The following is an 18,277-nucleotide window of genomic DNA, read 5'->3' on the forward strand; positions in this document are numbered from 1 at the left end:
TCTAGCTGGAGGCAAAACATAAGGAAGAACTAATAGCGGGCGCGCTAAAAGTTTGAGGTTTTGACTTTAAAATGTCGTCTTGCTGTGTTTTTGACAGCCAGAATAAAAGGAACAGGACTTTTAGATCAAAACTAAAGTTTTACCAGATCCCGGCAGACATTCCTTCACAGAAATCAAGAAGACAATTGTGGTTGAAAGCAATACGGCGTACAGACTGGACGGAGACGATCATAATACTCGTGTTTGCAGTGCACACTTCATATCAGGTAAAATAATCGATGCATATGAACTGGTGTGTTGGTTTTATCTAGTACAAATCAGCAAGTTTCTGTTTTATAGGTGAAAAGTCGCCAACCTTCAGCGCACTAACTAGCTTAAATGTTAAACAAACATACAGCGATAGATGTGTGTGCCATCCTTTGAATGGTCTCTTAAAATAATCCACATTGCTAGCCATAATCATAGTTAGCCCAGCGTTAGATTACATTAGACAATAAGCCTTGAAAAAATTCCCTGAACCAACCGAAAGTAATTCATATGTTGTCTAGGAAAAATACAAAACTTAATTTAATTTACAAAAATAGCTGTCATGGTCCCGCAGAGTCAGTGACTGTACATATTCGGACAGTTCTGAAGCTTCTTGTGCATCTATGTTTAATAAATCCCTCCTAAAACATGCTAGCTTACGCTTGTCAACATTGAGTCCAGCACCTCTTTTTGCCTCCAGCTAAGCCCCGCCCACCAGTAGTGTTGTTTTTAGCGGCCTGTTTTAATTTTAGTTTTAGTCACGTTCCTACTCTTTTTAGTCTAGTCAAGTTTCAGTCAACAAAGTCTGAGCATTTTAGTCTTATTTTAGTCAGAGTTATCCATGACTATTTTAGTCTAGTTTTAGTCGACGAAAACTGATGACATTTTAGTCTAGTTTTAGTCGACAAAAACTGATGACATTTAGTCTAATTTTAGTCAATGAAAATTGTATTTTAGTCTCTTTTTAGTAATGCAATTCTATTTAACCCAGTCAACATAGTATAAGTACCTAGTAGTACAGACGAAACTAAAATTTTCTTTTAGCCAAACCCTTTTCAAACAAGGTTATCTTATTATATTATTGTTATCTCATAGATAATATCTTATAATGCCTTGATGTCTCTTAACCCTTTAAGACCTGAAGGCTTTTTTAGAGTTTTTTTTTTTTTTTTTTTTCTTAGTGACACACAAAAAAGTAAAGACTCATAACTCCAAAACTGTAGCAAGGAGAGTCAAAAGGTAGGTATCTTGATAGAACACTTTTTATTTTTTAGAAAATATAAATTACATTACATTTGAACATTTTCATGCTGAAAAACTGCTGATAAAAGACAAAAAAAAATTAATTATATATATTTTTATAATTTTTTGTTTTTTGACATGGAATAACTCAGGAAGGCAATAAGATCAGAGAACAAATATTTTTTGGTGATGCTCTCCTACATGCGAGCTGCATCTGGTTCAAATTTTGTAGCATAAAGTATAGTTAAATAAAGTGTTTTTTCGCAGCTAGATGGCGCCCACGGACGGTAAACTCGGGTTTAAAAGGCACTTCTCAGCACTCGTTAGGAGTTTTTCAAAATGGTTAGATGCATTAAAAAGCTGAGTTTCTAAGCTTTAAGATAATACCTATTTTGTGTTATTCCACGCTGGAAAACGAACATGGATGGTACATGCATTGGATACACACTGCATCCCAGAAAGAGACACATTTTTAGCCAAGTATGTTCAAACATTTCCTGTGTAATATCTTGTGATATTTCATAAGAATCTGCTTTAAATAATGATTTATATGAATTAAATAATGCATTTTCTATGATCTGTGCATTTTTCATGAAGTTATGAGCACGTGAAATCTACATATTTCCCTTTCTCTGTGTCAGACTTAACTTTGTTTGTTGTCATTTACGCTAACTCACTGCAGCTGCATCTTCTAAATTTGCCGTGAGTGTGGCTTGAAGTGACGTCGCCCGCGTCTGCGCAGTGCGACCTGATGCGAGTCTGAAGTGAGACACAGGAAACAGAAATACTGCAAAATAATAATAACGCAACTAAACGAGACAAAATAACGTTATAACATTTCGTCTCGTCTCGTTTTGGTCAACGAAAATTAAGAGACATTTTAGCATAGTTTTTATTTTGTAAACCACATTTAGTCTCGTTTTTATTCGTCAACAATATAGCATTATACGTTTAATTATAGTCATCGTCACATGACCAGCATTTACGTCGCGTCTCGTCTCGTTTTCGTCACGTGATAAAGGTTCGTTGACAACGATATTTAGTCATAATTTTCGTTGAGGAAAGCAACACTACCCACCAGGAAACGTTGCAATGTTTACAAACTTTTAAGGGGTCTATACTGAGCCGCCGTTCAGATGTAAACACTGAAGCTCTACAACGAAAATAGCATAGCAACTCTTCCTCTTCTCTAAAGCAGCCCAACATGGCCTCACCCCTTTGTTGAGTATTCCCAGGGGCAGAGTTTATGTATATTTTGGGGTTTGTGATGTCACTATCCTGGGAAGAAGCTTGTTGTAGTCCCTACCAGATGTTTGTTGTAGTCCTTAAAATGCGATTTCCGTAAAAGAAAATATCTCCCATTGGATTGAGCTTTGAGCATCGTAACTTTGCAGATGTTTTTTTGTGCTCAAACAGCAACATTACACACTAACTAAAGTAAAAAAAAAATTGAAATCATAATCAACCACCCCTTTAAAGCCTGTCAAATCAACACAGCACCACCCTCAAGCTGAATAACACACGCACACACCTGACCTTTGTCAAAAGTGTGTCTGCGTGTGTTCAGCAATTAAATCACGTGTAGTGGCTTAGAAGCACATATTTCATTACTGTTTGTGAAATAAATAAACAATTTTCTGTCCAAAACCCTACCCAAAAAAAGCAATTTAACCTACATTTTAAGTCAAGTTCCAAGGACAATTAACACAAAACTCAATTAGGAATCTTAGTAATCTTCAAATTATGGTCTTGTCTTTGGAATCAAAACCCACTTCAAATTCCTTAAAGGTTCAGAGTCAATGATTTCAGCCATAGTAAGCATAGTAATCTCTAATACTTAGATTTATAGATACAGATCAGTTCCACACAAGAAAGTCATACAGGTTTGGAACAACATGAGGGTGAGCAAATCACGAAGAACTTTCATTGTTGGGTGAACTATCCCTTTAAGCACATATCTTTAAAACACTTCAGACTATTAGAATGCCATTTAAAGGGTTTTGGCCTTATAAAACACATGGATATGGGCAGACTACTTCCTGAAGTCAGGGTGGAGGTCACTTAAGTAAAAGAGGAGGTAAACGTGTCTGAACAATGTCTGAATCACTAAAGTAACTATTTCCCCATTCATCTCAGCCTTGAGTAAAGAGCAGCATGACAGTGATGACCTAAATGTGACACCTTCTCTCTTTCCGTCCCCAGTTCCTTGGAAACGATTGTCATAATTTCAACACACCCATGAGCAAACTTAAAAGGCTCCTGCAAATGCTGGGAGCAGTTCTACACCGTTTACCATGTTGAGTCCAAAGGAAACAGAGCAAGGTCAGCCTGTCACAGCTGATGGCTCAAGGAAGGAAGCTTGTGTGAATGTGCGCATGAGTTTGTGTTTTTGTAAGAATATGAACTCCACTTTAGATCACTTCCTGATAAAGCCAACAAAGCAAGAACTTTTCTGTGGTGTTTGTTCAACTACACACAATTTTTGAGATGAAAACACATATTAAAATCTAAAACATACATATGAGAATATTTTTTAAAAAAAGAAGAAAAAAGAAAAAAAAGAAAATCCAATCCAGCTGTAATAGTCAAGTTATGCAAAGTCATGAAAAGTTAAAAAAATTAAAAAATTACAGTTGGACTTTTTTAGGGGCCAAGTCAGATAACCTACTCAGACTGTGAAAAGTGTGTTTTAAGAGAGATTAAGTTCACAGGGCCAAAGATGCATTGCAGATATTTGAAGAAACATCCACATATGAAATGAATAGACATTAAAATGCTCCGTTATCCCCCGGTAATAAACGTGCAGGTTGCAGACAGCCTAAATCTACACCATAACAATATTTCTTAATGCCACAACATCCCTTGCAATATGCAAATCCAATTTCCAAATGCTTGCTGATGGTCCTGTATCAGCAGAACAAATTCAAGAGGTCTGTTCGGCTGGCTGGGGTCTAATCAGAGGTCACACCTCATTTAAGAGAAAATTGGCATGACAAGAGTCAGTCCCTGCAGGGATATAACTTTCCATTAGCCTCAGGGTTGAGGGAGAAGGGAATCCACACTCAACGACTGCAGGTCACTGAAGGTCTTCCCACAAATTTCTCTGTGACTACTCAAAAAGGCATGCTATCTCTGACTAATATGTAATATATTAAAAAACTAAACAAAAAAAGAGATATACTGTAAAATAAAAATAGAGAAAAAGATACTTGCAATAACTTAGAGAATACACCGACCTCACAGTGCACTATTCCCATGGCAGAATATTCACTAAAGTAAATATGATCATCATTAATATGGGAAAATATTTTTGGAACGTTAATCATTGTACATATTACGATCAAAATAGTTAATGAAGAAACTTTCAGTAGCATTACTGATAGAACTTTACTCAACTTCTTTTTGGTTGATCTTCTGAATCAGAAGGAATTTTCCCACTAACATTCACAGGGGGAATTCATGAGGCAGGATGGCAGAAACAGACGAACAGTCACCTGGTAAATGTGTCATTCTGTTCAGCTCATTGTGAAAGCTCATCTCCCTCTCATCCCTACGAGGCACAATCAAGTCATCCAGCAGTCACTGTTCATGCAATGAATGCTCAAATTGTTCATGAGTAACACATATTTACACCAGAAACTAGTGAGTAAGCCCTTCTTCATCATCTGTTAAAGGTCATGTATCAGAAGCAAAAGCAAAGCTTTCTTTCCCAAACTCACGAAGAGTGTGACCTGGAATAACTTTTGCAATATCAGAGGTATGACACCAGCTTCTGGTATTAATACATAAATCAAGGCAACACACAGCCAATTGATCCAATAGTGTCAGAACAAACAATAGATTCTAGTTATTGGTGATTAATTGTTCATAATTAAAGCATTCCGTTACTTTTAAAGAAATTAAAACAAAATCATGTGTAATTTAATAGATTAATAACATGACACAACATATAACAAACACTACTGTTAAAAAGTTAGGGGTCTGTATGATTATTAGTCTCTTATGTTCACTGAGGCTGCATGATCAATACAGTAAAACTAATTAATCCCCCCAAAAAATATTATAATTTAAAAAAAAAGTAGTCCACTAAAAAAAAAGTTTATTTTAATATTTTTTATATTATTCCAGTGATGCAAAGCTGAATTTTCAGCATCATTACTCCAGTCTTCAGTGTCATATGATCCTTCAGAAATAATTCATTATCATTCTAATATGATGATATGCTGATCAAGAAACATTTATTATTATCAATGTTGAAAACAGATGTGCTGCTTAATATTTTTGTGGAAACATTTTCATTTTTCAGGATTCGTTGATGAATAGAAAGTTCAAAAGAACAGCAACTATTTGAAACAGAAATCTTTTGTAAATTTATAAATGTCTTTACTGACACTTTTGATCAATTTATTGCTTGTTGAATAAAAGTATTAATTTCTTAAAAAAAAAAACCTTTTGAACAATAATTTCCCATATAAAATTTTACAAATATAAAAATATGTTCTACTGCTGTCTTTTTAATGGTCTTCTCTTAAAGTTTGCACACAAGTGTGATGTGATATATTAGATATGGAGCTAAGTTAATTAAACACAAAAAAAGAGCAAATGCTAAACTTAGCTCTCGCTAAACATCCCCCACTTTGTAAATTACAAAACTGACATGTAAATTACAAAATTAAAGTTATAATGGTCAAATTCTGTAAAATAATTTTTTTTTTTTTTAAACTAAAGTGTTTTTTAAAAATGAATATCCTGAATCAATGCATGATGTTTTACGATTCATATCACAATTGCATCATATTAAATGAACTGCATCGCATCACTAAACTGCATCATCATATTTACATCATTTCACTTTAAATTTTTTAAAACTGAAGTATATACACTACCGCTCAAAAGTTTGGGATTTTTAAGATTTTTAATGTTTTTAAAAGATGTTGGTGCACCAAGGGTGCATTTACTTAATTAAAAATACAGTAAAAAACAGTAATATTGTGAAATAATATTACAATTTAAAAAAAACTGTTTTCTATTTGAATATATTTCACAAAGTAATTTATTCCTGTGATGCAAAGCTGATTTTTCATCATCATTACTCCAGTCTTCAGTGTCACATGATCCTTCAGAAATCATTCTAATATGCTGACCTGCTGCTCAAGAAACATTTAATGTGTACAATTGTGCAAAATATTTGTGTACCATATTTTTTTTCAGGATTATTTGATGAATAGAAAGTTCAAAAGAACAGTGTTTATCTGAAATCTAATCTTTTGTAACATTATAAATGTCTTTACAGCCACTTTTGATTGATTTAATGCATCCTTGCTGAATAAAAGTATTCATTTCTTTAATTTCTTTTCAAAAAAATAAAAATAAAAATTCTTACTGACCCCAAACTTTTGAACGGTAGTGTATAATGCTACAGAAGCTTTGTATTTCAGATAAATGCTGTTCTTTTGAACTTTCTATTCATCAAGGAATCCTGAAAAAAAAAGTACACAACTGTTTTCAACATTGAAAATAATAAATATTTCTTGGGGAACTAATCATCATATCAGAATTATTTCTGAAGGAACATGTGACACTGAAGACTGGAGTAATGATGCTGAAAATTCAGCTTTGCCAACACGAGAATAAATTACTATGTAAAATATATTCAAATAGAAAACAGTTATTTTAAATTGTAATAATTTTTCACAATATTACTGTTTTTATTGTATTTTTAATTAAATAAATTAAGCCTTGGTGAGCAGACGAAACTTCTTTTAAAAACATTAAAAATCTTACCGATCCCAAACTTTTGAGTGGTAGTGTATATATTTTTTAATTTGTAAAAAATAAAATAAATTAAATAAAATAAACCTCATCTAGACACTTAACAGAGACTCATTTGGCCTGCCTGGCACTTAGTGCTTTATCTCTCTCTGCCTCTCCTTATCTGGGCTGTGTTAGCAGGGCTCTGCTCACTACATCCACATTGAGGCTGTGCAGGAACACTAATTAAACCCAAATGTGCCGCATGCTTCCTGGATCACATCCTGAAAAGCTTTTCCATCTCTTTCAGTGTTTCTGTCCTATTTTACACTCAAAAACACAAGAGAAGTACAATTGGGCTGGGGGAAAAGACACTAACACCCACAAAAACATTGTGTCTAAAGCATACGCTTGCTTTTCGATGCAGTCAATGGACCAATTCTAAGTAAACACCAGATGAAACAAACCAGTCATGTTGTCTACAATGTTTACGACACAGTCTTCATTGTAAAAGCTGAAATTTGGTGTCTATTTTTATGCAGCACATTCTGTGAACTCCAGATCTGGACAGTCACACCCACCAGCTGCATGCATGCGTCTCAAACCAACAAGCCCCTTAGCTAGAGTGCAAGGCCCTGTTCTCACAATCTGACCCACAACAATTGTCCCAGAGGGGGGAGGAAAGTCATTAGAGACTTATTTATCTTTCATATGCAAATATAGAATCTGATGAGGGTACATCTTGGACCAATAACACCAATAAGGAACAGATCTTTAGCAAGGGAATCACTTGGTAACAGATAGAAAAACAAGGTACAGTTCACCCCAAAATAAAAATTCTGCCATCACATACTTATCATAATGTCGTTCCAAACGTCATTCCAAACCCAGAAGACTTTCAGACTTTGTCTTCAAAACACAAATGAAGAAATGTTTAGTGAAACCTGAGAAATTTCTGTCCCTCCATTGAAAGTCCATTCCACCAAAACTAAAACGCTTCAAAAACGGAAAGTCAATCTTGCTTGCTTGATGTGCGAGAACCAGCAAGCTTTGTTCTTCCACGTCAACCATGTACGGTTGAGTTTCTATTCCATTGATCGTATTTGATGTGCTTGATGTATTTATATTTGAGTAAAAGCCTAAATTAAATCTGTCCATCATATAAAGTCATCACGTCTCTTGGATTAAGCTGCGTCTTATAGGTTTGGAACAACATTAGAGGATGAGTAACTGATGACAGAATTTTCATTACCATCTCTTTAACCTTGAGAACAATATAGAAAGTTAATGACAAGTCCAAGAAAGCAGAAGGCTGAGAAAAACTATTGTTTCTGTGTCCAAGATTTACATAAATGCTTCTTTATTTGGTGCTTTACAGCTTCACTAACCTTCTCCTAGATTGGCTCAATGCACAGTTTTTAGTCATGACTATGGAATATGGTTTCTAAGCCAGTGTTACACTCAGAATAACTAATATAGACCCCAGAAAAAAAGGTCTTTCCAGTACAAAGAGTGCAAAAATAGCCATTGCTAGGGTTACGTTTGACTTTAAAACAGCAACACCAAATTTTGATCACATTAACAGCCATCCTGTCTATGTGAGTGTAGAGAGAGTAGATATGATTATATGGAAAGTTTTCATATTTCTTTTTTACTGCCTAAAAGGAATCTTGATAATCTTAGTGTTGATCCAGTTCTAAAACAATGCATCAGATCAGTTGATCTCACTTTATGATACAACTCCAACATTCTTTCCTATGAGGAGTTTCTGTTTTTCCCATTAGCATATGCTGGATTCTGTGTGATTTGATCACTGCTCAACCTGAAGAGTGCTTAGGAAGAAGACGTTCTCATGGGCGCCTGCTTCTCAAAACACAAACCTTTGGCACACCTCGATTCCAATACAACTGACTGTGGATACAGTCGATGAAAGGAAATCTGGGATTTAAAATCTAATAAACACATAAAAATAGGGGTGTGGGACATTGTCCACAATAATATCATAATTGTTGTTTTAACAACGTGTGAGATGACATAATCGAGTATGTCACTCACTTCGCCAAAACTGAACAAAAACTGCATAAAGATGACACATAGATTTAATAAGGACAGAAAAACAGTCACCTTAGGCCTGGGACACACAAAACTATTTTCAAATCTTAACAGACCACAGACATAATGACAGTTTCAACCGATTTTTAGCATTATAATCCTCTGAATGCACACACTAGATAATTCGACCAGACTGCGACAGACCTGTTGATTGCAGGAACGATTTCATAGTGACACAAGATCTCATGGAGACTCGCGAGATCAAACGTGACTTGAGAAGAAAAAAAAAAAAAAGAGGAGGACAATCGACGTTGTCAAGCAGGCTCTCCTGCCTTCACGTTCTGCTTTACAATGAAAAACAAAATAGAAAAAAAAAAGGGAATATGGGTAATCTCTCTTTCTCAATTCTCCACTTTCGTGGCATGTTTGTGGCTGCCAAGTTTCAGCTATAGAAACATGCAACATCCGGTAGGTGACACTTGCTCAGTCTCATTGGCTATCACGGGTACCGCATCAGAGGCAGCCCGATCAAGAGTCGTAAATATCAAACATGTTTAATATTTACAATTTGAGAGGGGGGAAGCTCCATCTCAATCAGGAGCAGTTGAAAAAAAACTACAACTCCCAGGTGAAAAAAAAATGACACCACATTTCAATAATGTACTTAAAGTGCACTAATTTTGTACTTAATATACTAACAATTCTACTTTAGTACTTCTTAATATAATCTTAAGAACATCTAAGTGTACTCAACTGTGCTATTTTGAGACACCATGAATTATGAACTAAAAAGTGCTTTTAATATACTATACAGAGATAGTAGATTATATAAAAATATACTAAAAGCACATTTAAGTTCATATTTCATGCCTTCTCAAAATAGCACAGTTGAGTACATTTAGATGTTCTTAAGATTATATTAAAGTACTAAAGAAGAATTTTTAGTATATTAAGTACAAAATTAGTGCATGAAAATAGAGCACTTGAAGTACATTACAGAAATGTATTTATTTTTCACCTGGGAATAGAGGATTTTTTTGGACAACAAAATCGTTTGCGACAAGACTCAAATCAGGCCACGCATCGGGGGTGCAAATCGGGCTTAAAGGATTAGTTCACTTTCAAATGAAAATTATCCCATGATTTACTCACCCTCAAGCCATCCTAGGTGTAAATGACTTTCTTCTTTCTGATGAACACAATTGGAGAAACATTAATAAATATCCTGACGCATCCGAGCTTTATAGTGGCAGTGAACAGGGGTCACGATTATGAGCTGAAGAAAGTGCATCCATCCACATCCATCCATCATAAACATGTACTCCACATGGCTGCAGGGTGTTAATAAAGGTCTTCTGAAGCAAAGCGATGCATTTGTGTAAGACAAATATCCATATTTAACAAGTTATGAAGTAAAATATCTAGCTTCCGCCAGACCGCTTTCCCTATTCAACTTACGAAGAAAGAGTAAAACTTTCGCAGTTCAAAAAGCTTACACTAAGTCCTACACCTTCCCTATTCAGCTTACGGAAAAAGTGTAACTGACATGACGCCAGTTTACACTTTCTTCGTATCTTGAATAGAGGGTATGCATTGACGTCACTTTCCCGCCGGAATGCACTCCCTCACCTGGACTGAGTGGCAAAAGAGCTGCTGCATGACTGGATTTAATAGGGGAAACTGAGAAAACACGAGTAAAACAAACAATTACACTAAAGGCTGGGCTCGAAAGTGTTCCTTACAACTTGTCAAATAAACCTAATCCATGGATATTGGCATGCAGCCAATATCCGAAGGCAATTCATCTGCGATATGAACGCGATATTGCGTGGCTTGTCAGTGATCTACGGCTCTGTCTATTAAATGCCACTCCATTTGAAAGCAGGTGATGGCGATTTAGCGGTAATCAGGGAACCGGCTTTACTGACGAAATGCGCGTGACAATCTCATGCGATATATCGTGCAGCCCTGTTGTACAGTCAGTCGCAAAGCCCGTTTTGGATGTGTTTTGTGTGTATTTCTAATTGTTCTTTTGAAAGTGAACTAATTCTTTAAAATCTTCAAGTTTGTGGCCAGCCTTATAAAAGGTAAAAATGCCCTCCCAAAAATAAATTTAATGGAAAAGTTACTTTCTGTCTCTACATTGAACTAACCACCACATGGAAAATGAAGAATATGAAAAGCAGCCAAGGTACAAACAAAAACGCACTCTGTGGTCAAATTATCATTTTTGACAAAATACCAAAAAATACTGTGATTAATTGCACTAATTTAACTGCACAAATTTAGTGCAGCAAAAGGCGTGGGGTAGGGTTAGGGGTTAGCTGCTGTAGTAGCATTGTGTACCTTTCCGCACATCCATTACAACCTGCAGCTATTCCTGTCTCACCATGTGAACTACTTTTTACAGACGGTCAATGTTCTTGCTAAAACTGAAGCACACAGTGAAAAACAGTGCTAAAATATCACTTTTTGCTCAAATTACTATGCTGATTACATCATTTGTAATGAAAAATTGTATTTAACTAGAAAAGAGCAAAATAGTTTTACTCAGACCTATGAACCCACTCTGTAGAGCATATGAAACTGCCTCAGCAGCAGGCACTCTAAGTGCACTTAACAGTGTAAACATCAGATCCAGATCATGTAGGCATCTAGCCAGACAGCAATTTAGGAATGAAAAATCACATGCGACTTACTCTCTAGAGGCCTTGCGGGGGCTTCGTGTACTGATGGAGGGGTTTTGTATTCATTGAAGGTAGGAGTGATGCTGGCTGCTGAGGTGAAGCTGTTCTCCGACTCCCTCGCAGGAGACGGTGTGTCCAGCTGTCTGTTAATGTGCATCTCAGCCCGTCTAGATGGAGCTGAGATCTCAAGAGGGCTGGGAGGCTCTGCTCGCTTCTGGGACAGCTCGGGAATCCGGGACGTAGATACTGGCGGGTCGGCTCTCCTAGGAGGTGTTGGAGGTTCTTGGGGTCTGCTGTGGTTACCCTCAGCCCTTCTGTGAACTGGCACATCTGTGGCTTTACTCTGGAGCGAGACCTCGGGTCTCTTTAAGCCGAAGCGGGCGATACCGGGACTGGGTGAGCTGTCCACCTGCTTCGAGGATATGTCGATGGAGATCTCCGTCCTGCGTGACCCAGCGTCTTGGATGCGGCCCCCTGATAACTCCATGCGGCGCAGGCTGGACTTTGGAGAGCGCTGGTTGGAGGACGAATCTGAAGCGTGCCTGGAGGTGGATTCGGAGTTGAGGGATCTCGAGTCGTAGAAGCGGCTGCTTGCAGAAGAGGTGGAGGAGCGCAGAGGGTTGGTTGTTCTACGGGAAATAGGGGAAGGGTTTGTGGATGTATCCTCCTCCACTTCAAATGACCTCTTAAGTGCTGTGAACAAATATAAACAAATATGTGCATAAAAACCAGCAACTTTCAAAAATTAAAACAGAAAACCTACTTAAAATAGATAACTAAATACATTATTTACACTTAAACTAATTATTTTTAGTATGTTTAGGTAGAATTTATACTAACTTAAACCTAAAACTGAATCATATTTTAAAAAAGAGCATAAGAGTTGCCTTATTAAAAAAATATAGCCAATAGGGCTAAATAAAAAAAATAAAAGATGCCAGACTGATATAATCGTCAGTCAATCATTCTGAGTGCACTGGTAGAAAAAGAAACCTTTTTACTGGTTAAAAATGTAAACAAAGTTCGCACGGTCACACTCATCTCCATAACAAATGTAACAAGACGCTGAAACAAAGGTTTCTTTTGCGCTGGAGGGGAAATAAACCTAAGGAGTACTTGTCTGCTTGATATAAGCACAATTTTTGGATTTATGTATTTTAAAATACCTGATTTCACACGTTTAAAATGTTTCGTAAACATATCTGCAGCTTGAGAGCGCTCGCGCCTAAAAGAACACAGCCTTCACCTGACGCAAGCGCAATTATCACCTGACCTAAAGCGCGATATCCGATTCTTGAACGAATCGTGCTTTTGAGTCAATGAATCGGTTGAACTGGCTCACAAAGGTTTGTTCATTGAATCGGTCCGAGCGGGAGCCAAAAACCGAGCCATTAAACAGAGAAAACGCCACTTTCATTAGCTCTGACTTGTGATGATGAGCGAGCTGACAAGATTAGGACTGAACCGAGGATTTGACTGAGGTAAGTTAATTTAACAGAATAGCAGAAATATTACAGATTTAAGAAATTTAAGAATCATTATTTAATATATATTTACGACTTAATTTGATGACAGCGCAATGCATATCATTTAAATGTTCAAAACATTTTCAGCCAAGAGATGTAAAGGAATTTTAATACTGTTTGCAAACACTGTCTTTAGATTTATAATGACTCTGTTTTAAGAACTGATATTTCAAACTGTACTGCGTGTAGGCCTAGGTATTCATACAACGAAACTGAAGAAAAAAAACCGTAATAAACAGCAATATATATCCTACCTACTTGTTTACACGAGCGTTCAGAAACCATGAGGGACGTAATTACGCAATGACGTAAAATAACTAACGTTACTGAATCAATTTTTTTAACGGCTCTTTGAAATGAACTGTTTGAAAGAGTCTACTCGCGAAAACGAGTCATCTGCCGTTTCCTTCATTTATTCGGTGAATCATATTTCAAATTGTATCATTTTAAAGTTAAACGTTGCCTAGATTAGTATATCTGATCTCTGCTCTATATTTTTCGGCTATTAGGCTACACAATTTATTTGTCCCACTGTTTCAACATCATGATATTCAAAAAAAAGAGTATGAAAATACTGATATTCTATAAGTACATCAATGCAATATAGGATTATTAAACTATGATATATTTTCGTGGCCAGACATCTTGTTTTTAATATTTAGAAACAGTGGACTTTCTTTACTTGTCTTCTTGAATTCCTTGCACTTAGAAAGCAGTAGGAGTGTATTTTTTTTTGTTGTTGTTGTTGTTGTTGTTGTTGTTTGTTTTGTTTACAATTATGAGGTAATTTTAGGTCAATATGGTGTCTGTAGAGGAGCAAAACCTATAAAAACTCAAATAAGAATACAATATAATGAAAGAAATGTCACATTCTTAGAGCTAAAAGCTAAATGTATAAATTGTTATATAATTGATAGAAAATAATTCGCCATAATATTTTTTGCCATTACATATGGCGCATCAGGGGCATTTTTGTAACTTTCGGCATTTTTGTCCTAAGCCCTGGTTAATTTCTTACACTACAGGGAGATTGCTGGCATTGCATCAAGACAAAAAAGTTTTCCTCCATAGCTAAGAGTGCAAACATTAATGAGTTTTTGAAACTAGAGCTGGAGAGCCTCAAGATTAGATTTTTCAATTATGTGCAGTGTGGTGCTTGACAGAAACAGACACACAATGGCATCCTTGGTCACTCAGGACATTTGTCTGTACTAATCCCCAGGAAATTTCTAGACACTCGAGTCATGCACAGACACAGCAGTCAAAGTAATGGCCAACAGCAGCGCTTTGCCTTTAATTTCTGAGCAGGTGGTTGCTATCCCATCCAGTTGGTCTGTACAAACATTACCCACACATCCCTCTGTGTCTTCTGTAGAATGGCATGGCTGCTTGTCTCTGCTGTTTTGTTAATAAAATCCCTTCATTTTCATGCTGGTTCTGGCAATTTAATGGACGTGTGTAACATATTACCAAGTGCCTCATTTTAGCACATGATTTTGAAGCTCAGCGACTATTTCATGACTGAAACGACTGAAACAGCAGTTTGGCCTAGTAAGATTTGGAACATTAGCCAAAATAAACAGTATAATCTATTTACTTTGACCTTTTGTTGCAATCTCTCTGAAGCTACTCTGAAATCAAAGTTTAGCAAGTTTTGTTTTTCTGGAGTCAATGAACGCTGGTTAGATGCAAAGGGCCTTTGCAATTCTTGCTTTTTTGTCATACAAACTTCAAGGCATCAAATTCAAAGCTGGATCTAAGTTCAGTGTGGGAGAGGATCAGTGTTTGAAGTACTATTGGCAGCCATATTCATGAGAAAAACACGATTGCTGTTTGTGCACAATCAGATATGAAGGCATGGGACAAAATATGAATATCTTAGGCATATCTTAGGCAAAAGGTGGCTAATTCTATTCTCAAATCATCTTGAAAACTTAAAGGTAGGTTAGGCGATTTTTTTTTTTTATAAACACTTTTTGTTATACTGGTTTGAACTCTCTTCACATCCTGATCGCAATCAATAATAGAAGTGGTCTATATATGAAGAGTTTCGTTGCAAAACGAGATAACTCCGTTTTTAACATTTTTGTCAAAACATGTTTATTATTATGTTATCATGTTATTATTTTGTTTTATGGTGCTACTTAGCTGTATTTTTTAAGTTATGAAGGTTTAAATCAAAACAAACCAACTGCAGTTGAATTGATATTAATTGGAATGCACACTCAAAAAACAAGATTTTTGAAAAAATAAAAAAACGGAGTTATCTCGTTTTGCAACGAAACTTTTCATATATTTAAAAATGTACATATGTCTTCTGTGGAAGTCTCAGGACAAAAAATGTTCGTCCAATCATTGCATTAGGTCCAAATGCAATTGTACAATGCCCTGTCAACATATGTATTTCCATACCTCTGTGCACCTGCTTGCACAGACATCAGACGTCATCAGCATATTGTAGACAGATGTAAACAAACAGCAGCCACCTGAACCAAAACAATGAGATTATGCTGCGTTCACACCATGTCTTAACCATAATTACGAGATGGCAACCCGTGACTTTCTACCCAGAGCTGATCCCATCTTCAGACACGGATTTATGCATTTCTATGTCAACACTATCAACGCCGAAATGAATCTGCAGCAGTCAGGTGGTACAAGTAAGAGCTCTGCAAATTGTTTATGTTCGTTATTATTGTAATGTTATGTGCTTTGAGACATGAGGTCATTTAACTTTTTTTTCTTGTTTTGTGATGCTTTGCAGACTCTGCTGTGTGTGTTCATGTGTTTTGGAGGAGGCGCGGCTTTGGAGACGCTCTAAAGGGAGGGTAGGATCTTACGCTTTCAAAGCTCACTTGCTATTGGCCGTTCCGAAATTGCCTACCCTACCTTCAAACATCCAACAGACTTATTAGGCACAGGATGCACAGCAGTGTTGTTATTTTTAACTAAAAAAAACATTAAAAATAATTTCATTAATTGAAATTAAGCTGAAATAAAATAAAATATTAATATTATATGTATTTTGAACTTAAACGGCTAGTTCACCGCAAAAATGAAAATTTGATGTTTATCTGCTTACCCCCAGGGCATCCAAGACGTAGGTGACTTTGTTTCTTCAGTAGAACACAAATGATGATTTTTAACTCCAACCGTTGCCATCTGTCAGTCGTATAATGCTTGGTCAATAGGAACTTCGTCTATAAGAGTAAAAAAAAAAACTTGCACAGACAAATCCAAATTAAACCCTGCGGGTCGTGACGACACATTGATGTCCTAAGACATGAAACGATCGGTTTGTGCGAGAAACCGAACAGGATTTATATTAATTTTTTACCTCTAAATACACCACTATATCCAACTGCCCTGCACATCCGGTTAGTGATGTGCACTCACTCATTGAATCAAAGCGCGAGACATCACTTCCGTCATCAGAACGCGTTTTCTGATCTCACTAACCGGATGCGCAGGGCAGTTGGACATAGTGGTGTTTTAGAGGTAAAAAATAATATAAATACTGTTTGGTTTCTCGCACAAACCGATTCGTTTCGTGTCTCAGGACATCAATGTGTCGTCACGAGCCACAGAGTTTAATTTGGATTTGTCTGTGCATGTTTTTTTAACTCTTATAGACGAAGTTCCCATTGACACGCATTATACGACTGACAGACGGCAACGGCTGGAGTTAAAAATCATCATTTGTGTTCTACTAAAGAAACAGTAACCTACATCTTGGATGCCCTGACGGTAAGCAGATAAAACATCAAATTTTCATTTTTGGGTGAACTATCCCTTTAAAAATGCCTTCATAAAGGTATCCATTATGAACCTCAATGTTTTACGTCATGCTTTTCGGTGGCACGCTTATCATAACACAGCAGGACTTGTCGACCCCAACACACATGGATCTAGTTTCTTCCAACACACAGGAAAAATGACCTCCGGTCAGCAGGACAGGATGAAAGCTGATGGTCCTGTTTTACAGTACCTCCCTTGCATTTGGATAAGGAAATGAGGCCTGCCAGGCATTTGATTCATTTTTGAGAGAGGTTTTTTCCCCTTACACCACTGGTGTTTTGATTGGATATGTGATACTGTACATTAGGCTCATAACATACAGTTGTTTTGAGCTGGTTTACTTTTTCTCATGAGCCAGAGGACAGAATGACTATTTTTCTCATGTCTCATCTTCAGAGGGGGCTTTTTTTTAAAGCTGTGCCCAGATGATGTCATTTCCTGTCATTTCAAAGTGTGGCTGGATTAAAATGGAATCCTACTTCATGCAGGGCAATGTGTGCAATGTATGCATGCGTCAGACACAAACAACAAAACTGAAGTAGCAGTTCACACACACATAAAGTCCCTGGGGCAGGATTGTGATTGTGTAAAATGATTGTGAATGGGTGTTAAACAGGAAGAGATATTGTCTGTTTTGTTCCTTTTAGTTCAGGCAACAATATGCTTGGCACAAAATAGAAGTATACACATATGAATCATTATAGTTTGATATACAACAGGATTAATAGCTCTTAAGTTTTGTCCTCAAACAACCTTTTCATGCACAGGCAGGAAGTGAATGATTACAGACATATTTTATTGTTTAGTCCATTATAGTCGCTCTGAGCTTTTAGACTGCATAAAGTACAATATAAAAACCATACAGTCCACTACAGCCAAACCAAGCACATGATCTCTTACATAAGAATCTTCTGCTCTATGTGGTGCATGTGTATTTTTGACAGGGTAAGCTGGCTAGACATATTTGATGAGAGCTCCAATGGTGTCGTACTTTGAAAAACAAACCTCAGTCTATCTGTGGTTTCAGAAACTATTTAGAGTATCCAAAAGATCCAGATCACAAAATGCACTGAAATGCCTGCATCAAATACATTTAAGAAAAATCCATTCCTGTAAAGGTGAACAGCATTTTTCTGAAGATTTTCAAATACACTTTCTGTCCTTGTCTGTACAATACTCATTCCCATGTGTAAT

At 36.5% G+C, this 18,277-nt stretch overlaps 1 protein-coding gene and 1 long non-coding RNA gene across 3 annotated transcripts in view; one reads left to right on the forward strand and one right to left on the reverse strand.

Annotated features, from left to right (window-relative positions):
• The window catches only part of septin9a (septin 9a), a 108,810-nt gene that overhangs the window by 46,938 nt on the left and 43,595 nt on the right, over nucleotides 1-18,277 (reverse strand). The window contains 1 exon segment of the mRNA XM_048194977.1: nucleotides 11,772-12,452. Within this exon segment, the coding sequence (XP_048050934.1) occupies nucleotides 11,772-12,452 (681 nt within the window).
• LOC125271053 overlaps nucleotides 12,966-18,277 on the forward strand; it is a 39,823-nt gene continuing 34,511 nt past the window's right edge. For both annotated transcript variants that reach the window (XR_007185502.1, XR_007185504.1), the window contains exon 1: nucleotides 12,966-13,240. This is a non-coding gene — a long non-coding RNA (uncharacterized LOC125271053). The remainder of the gene's footprint in view (nucleotides 13,241-18,277) is intronic.

The sequence above is a fragment of the Megalobrama amblycephala genome, linkage group LG1 (assembly GCF_018812025.1).
Source record: "Megalobrama amblycephala isolate DHTTF-2021 linkage group LG1, ASM1881202v1, whole genome shotgun sequence".
NCBI classification, from domain to species: Eukaryota; Metazoa; Chordata; class Actinopteri; order Cypriniformes; family Xenocyprididae; genus Megalobrama; species Megalobrama amblycephala.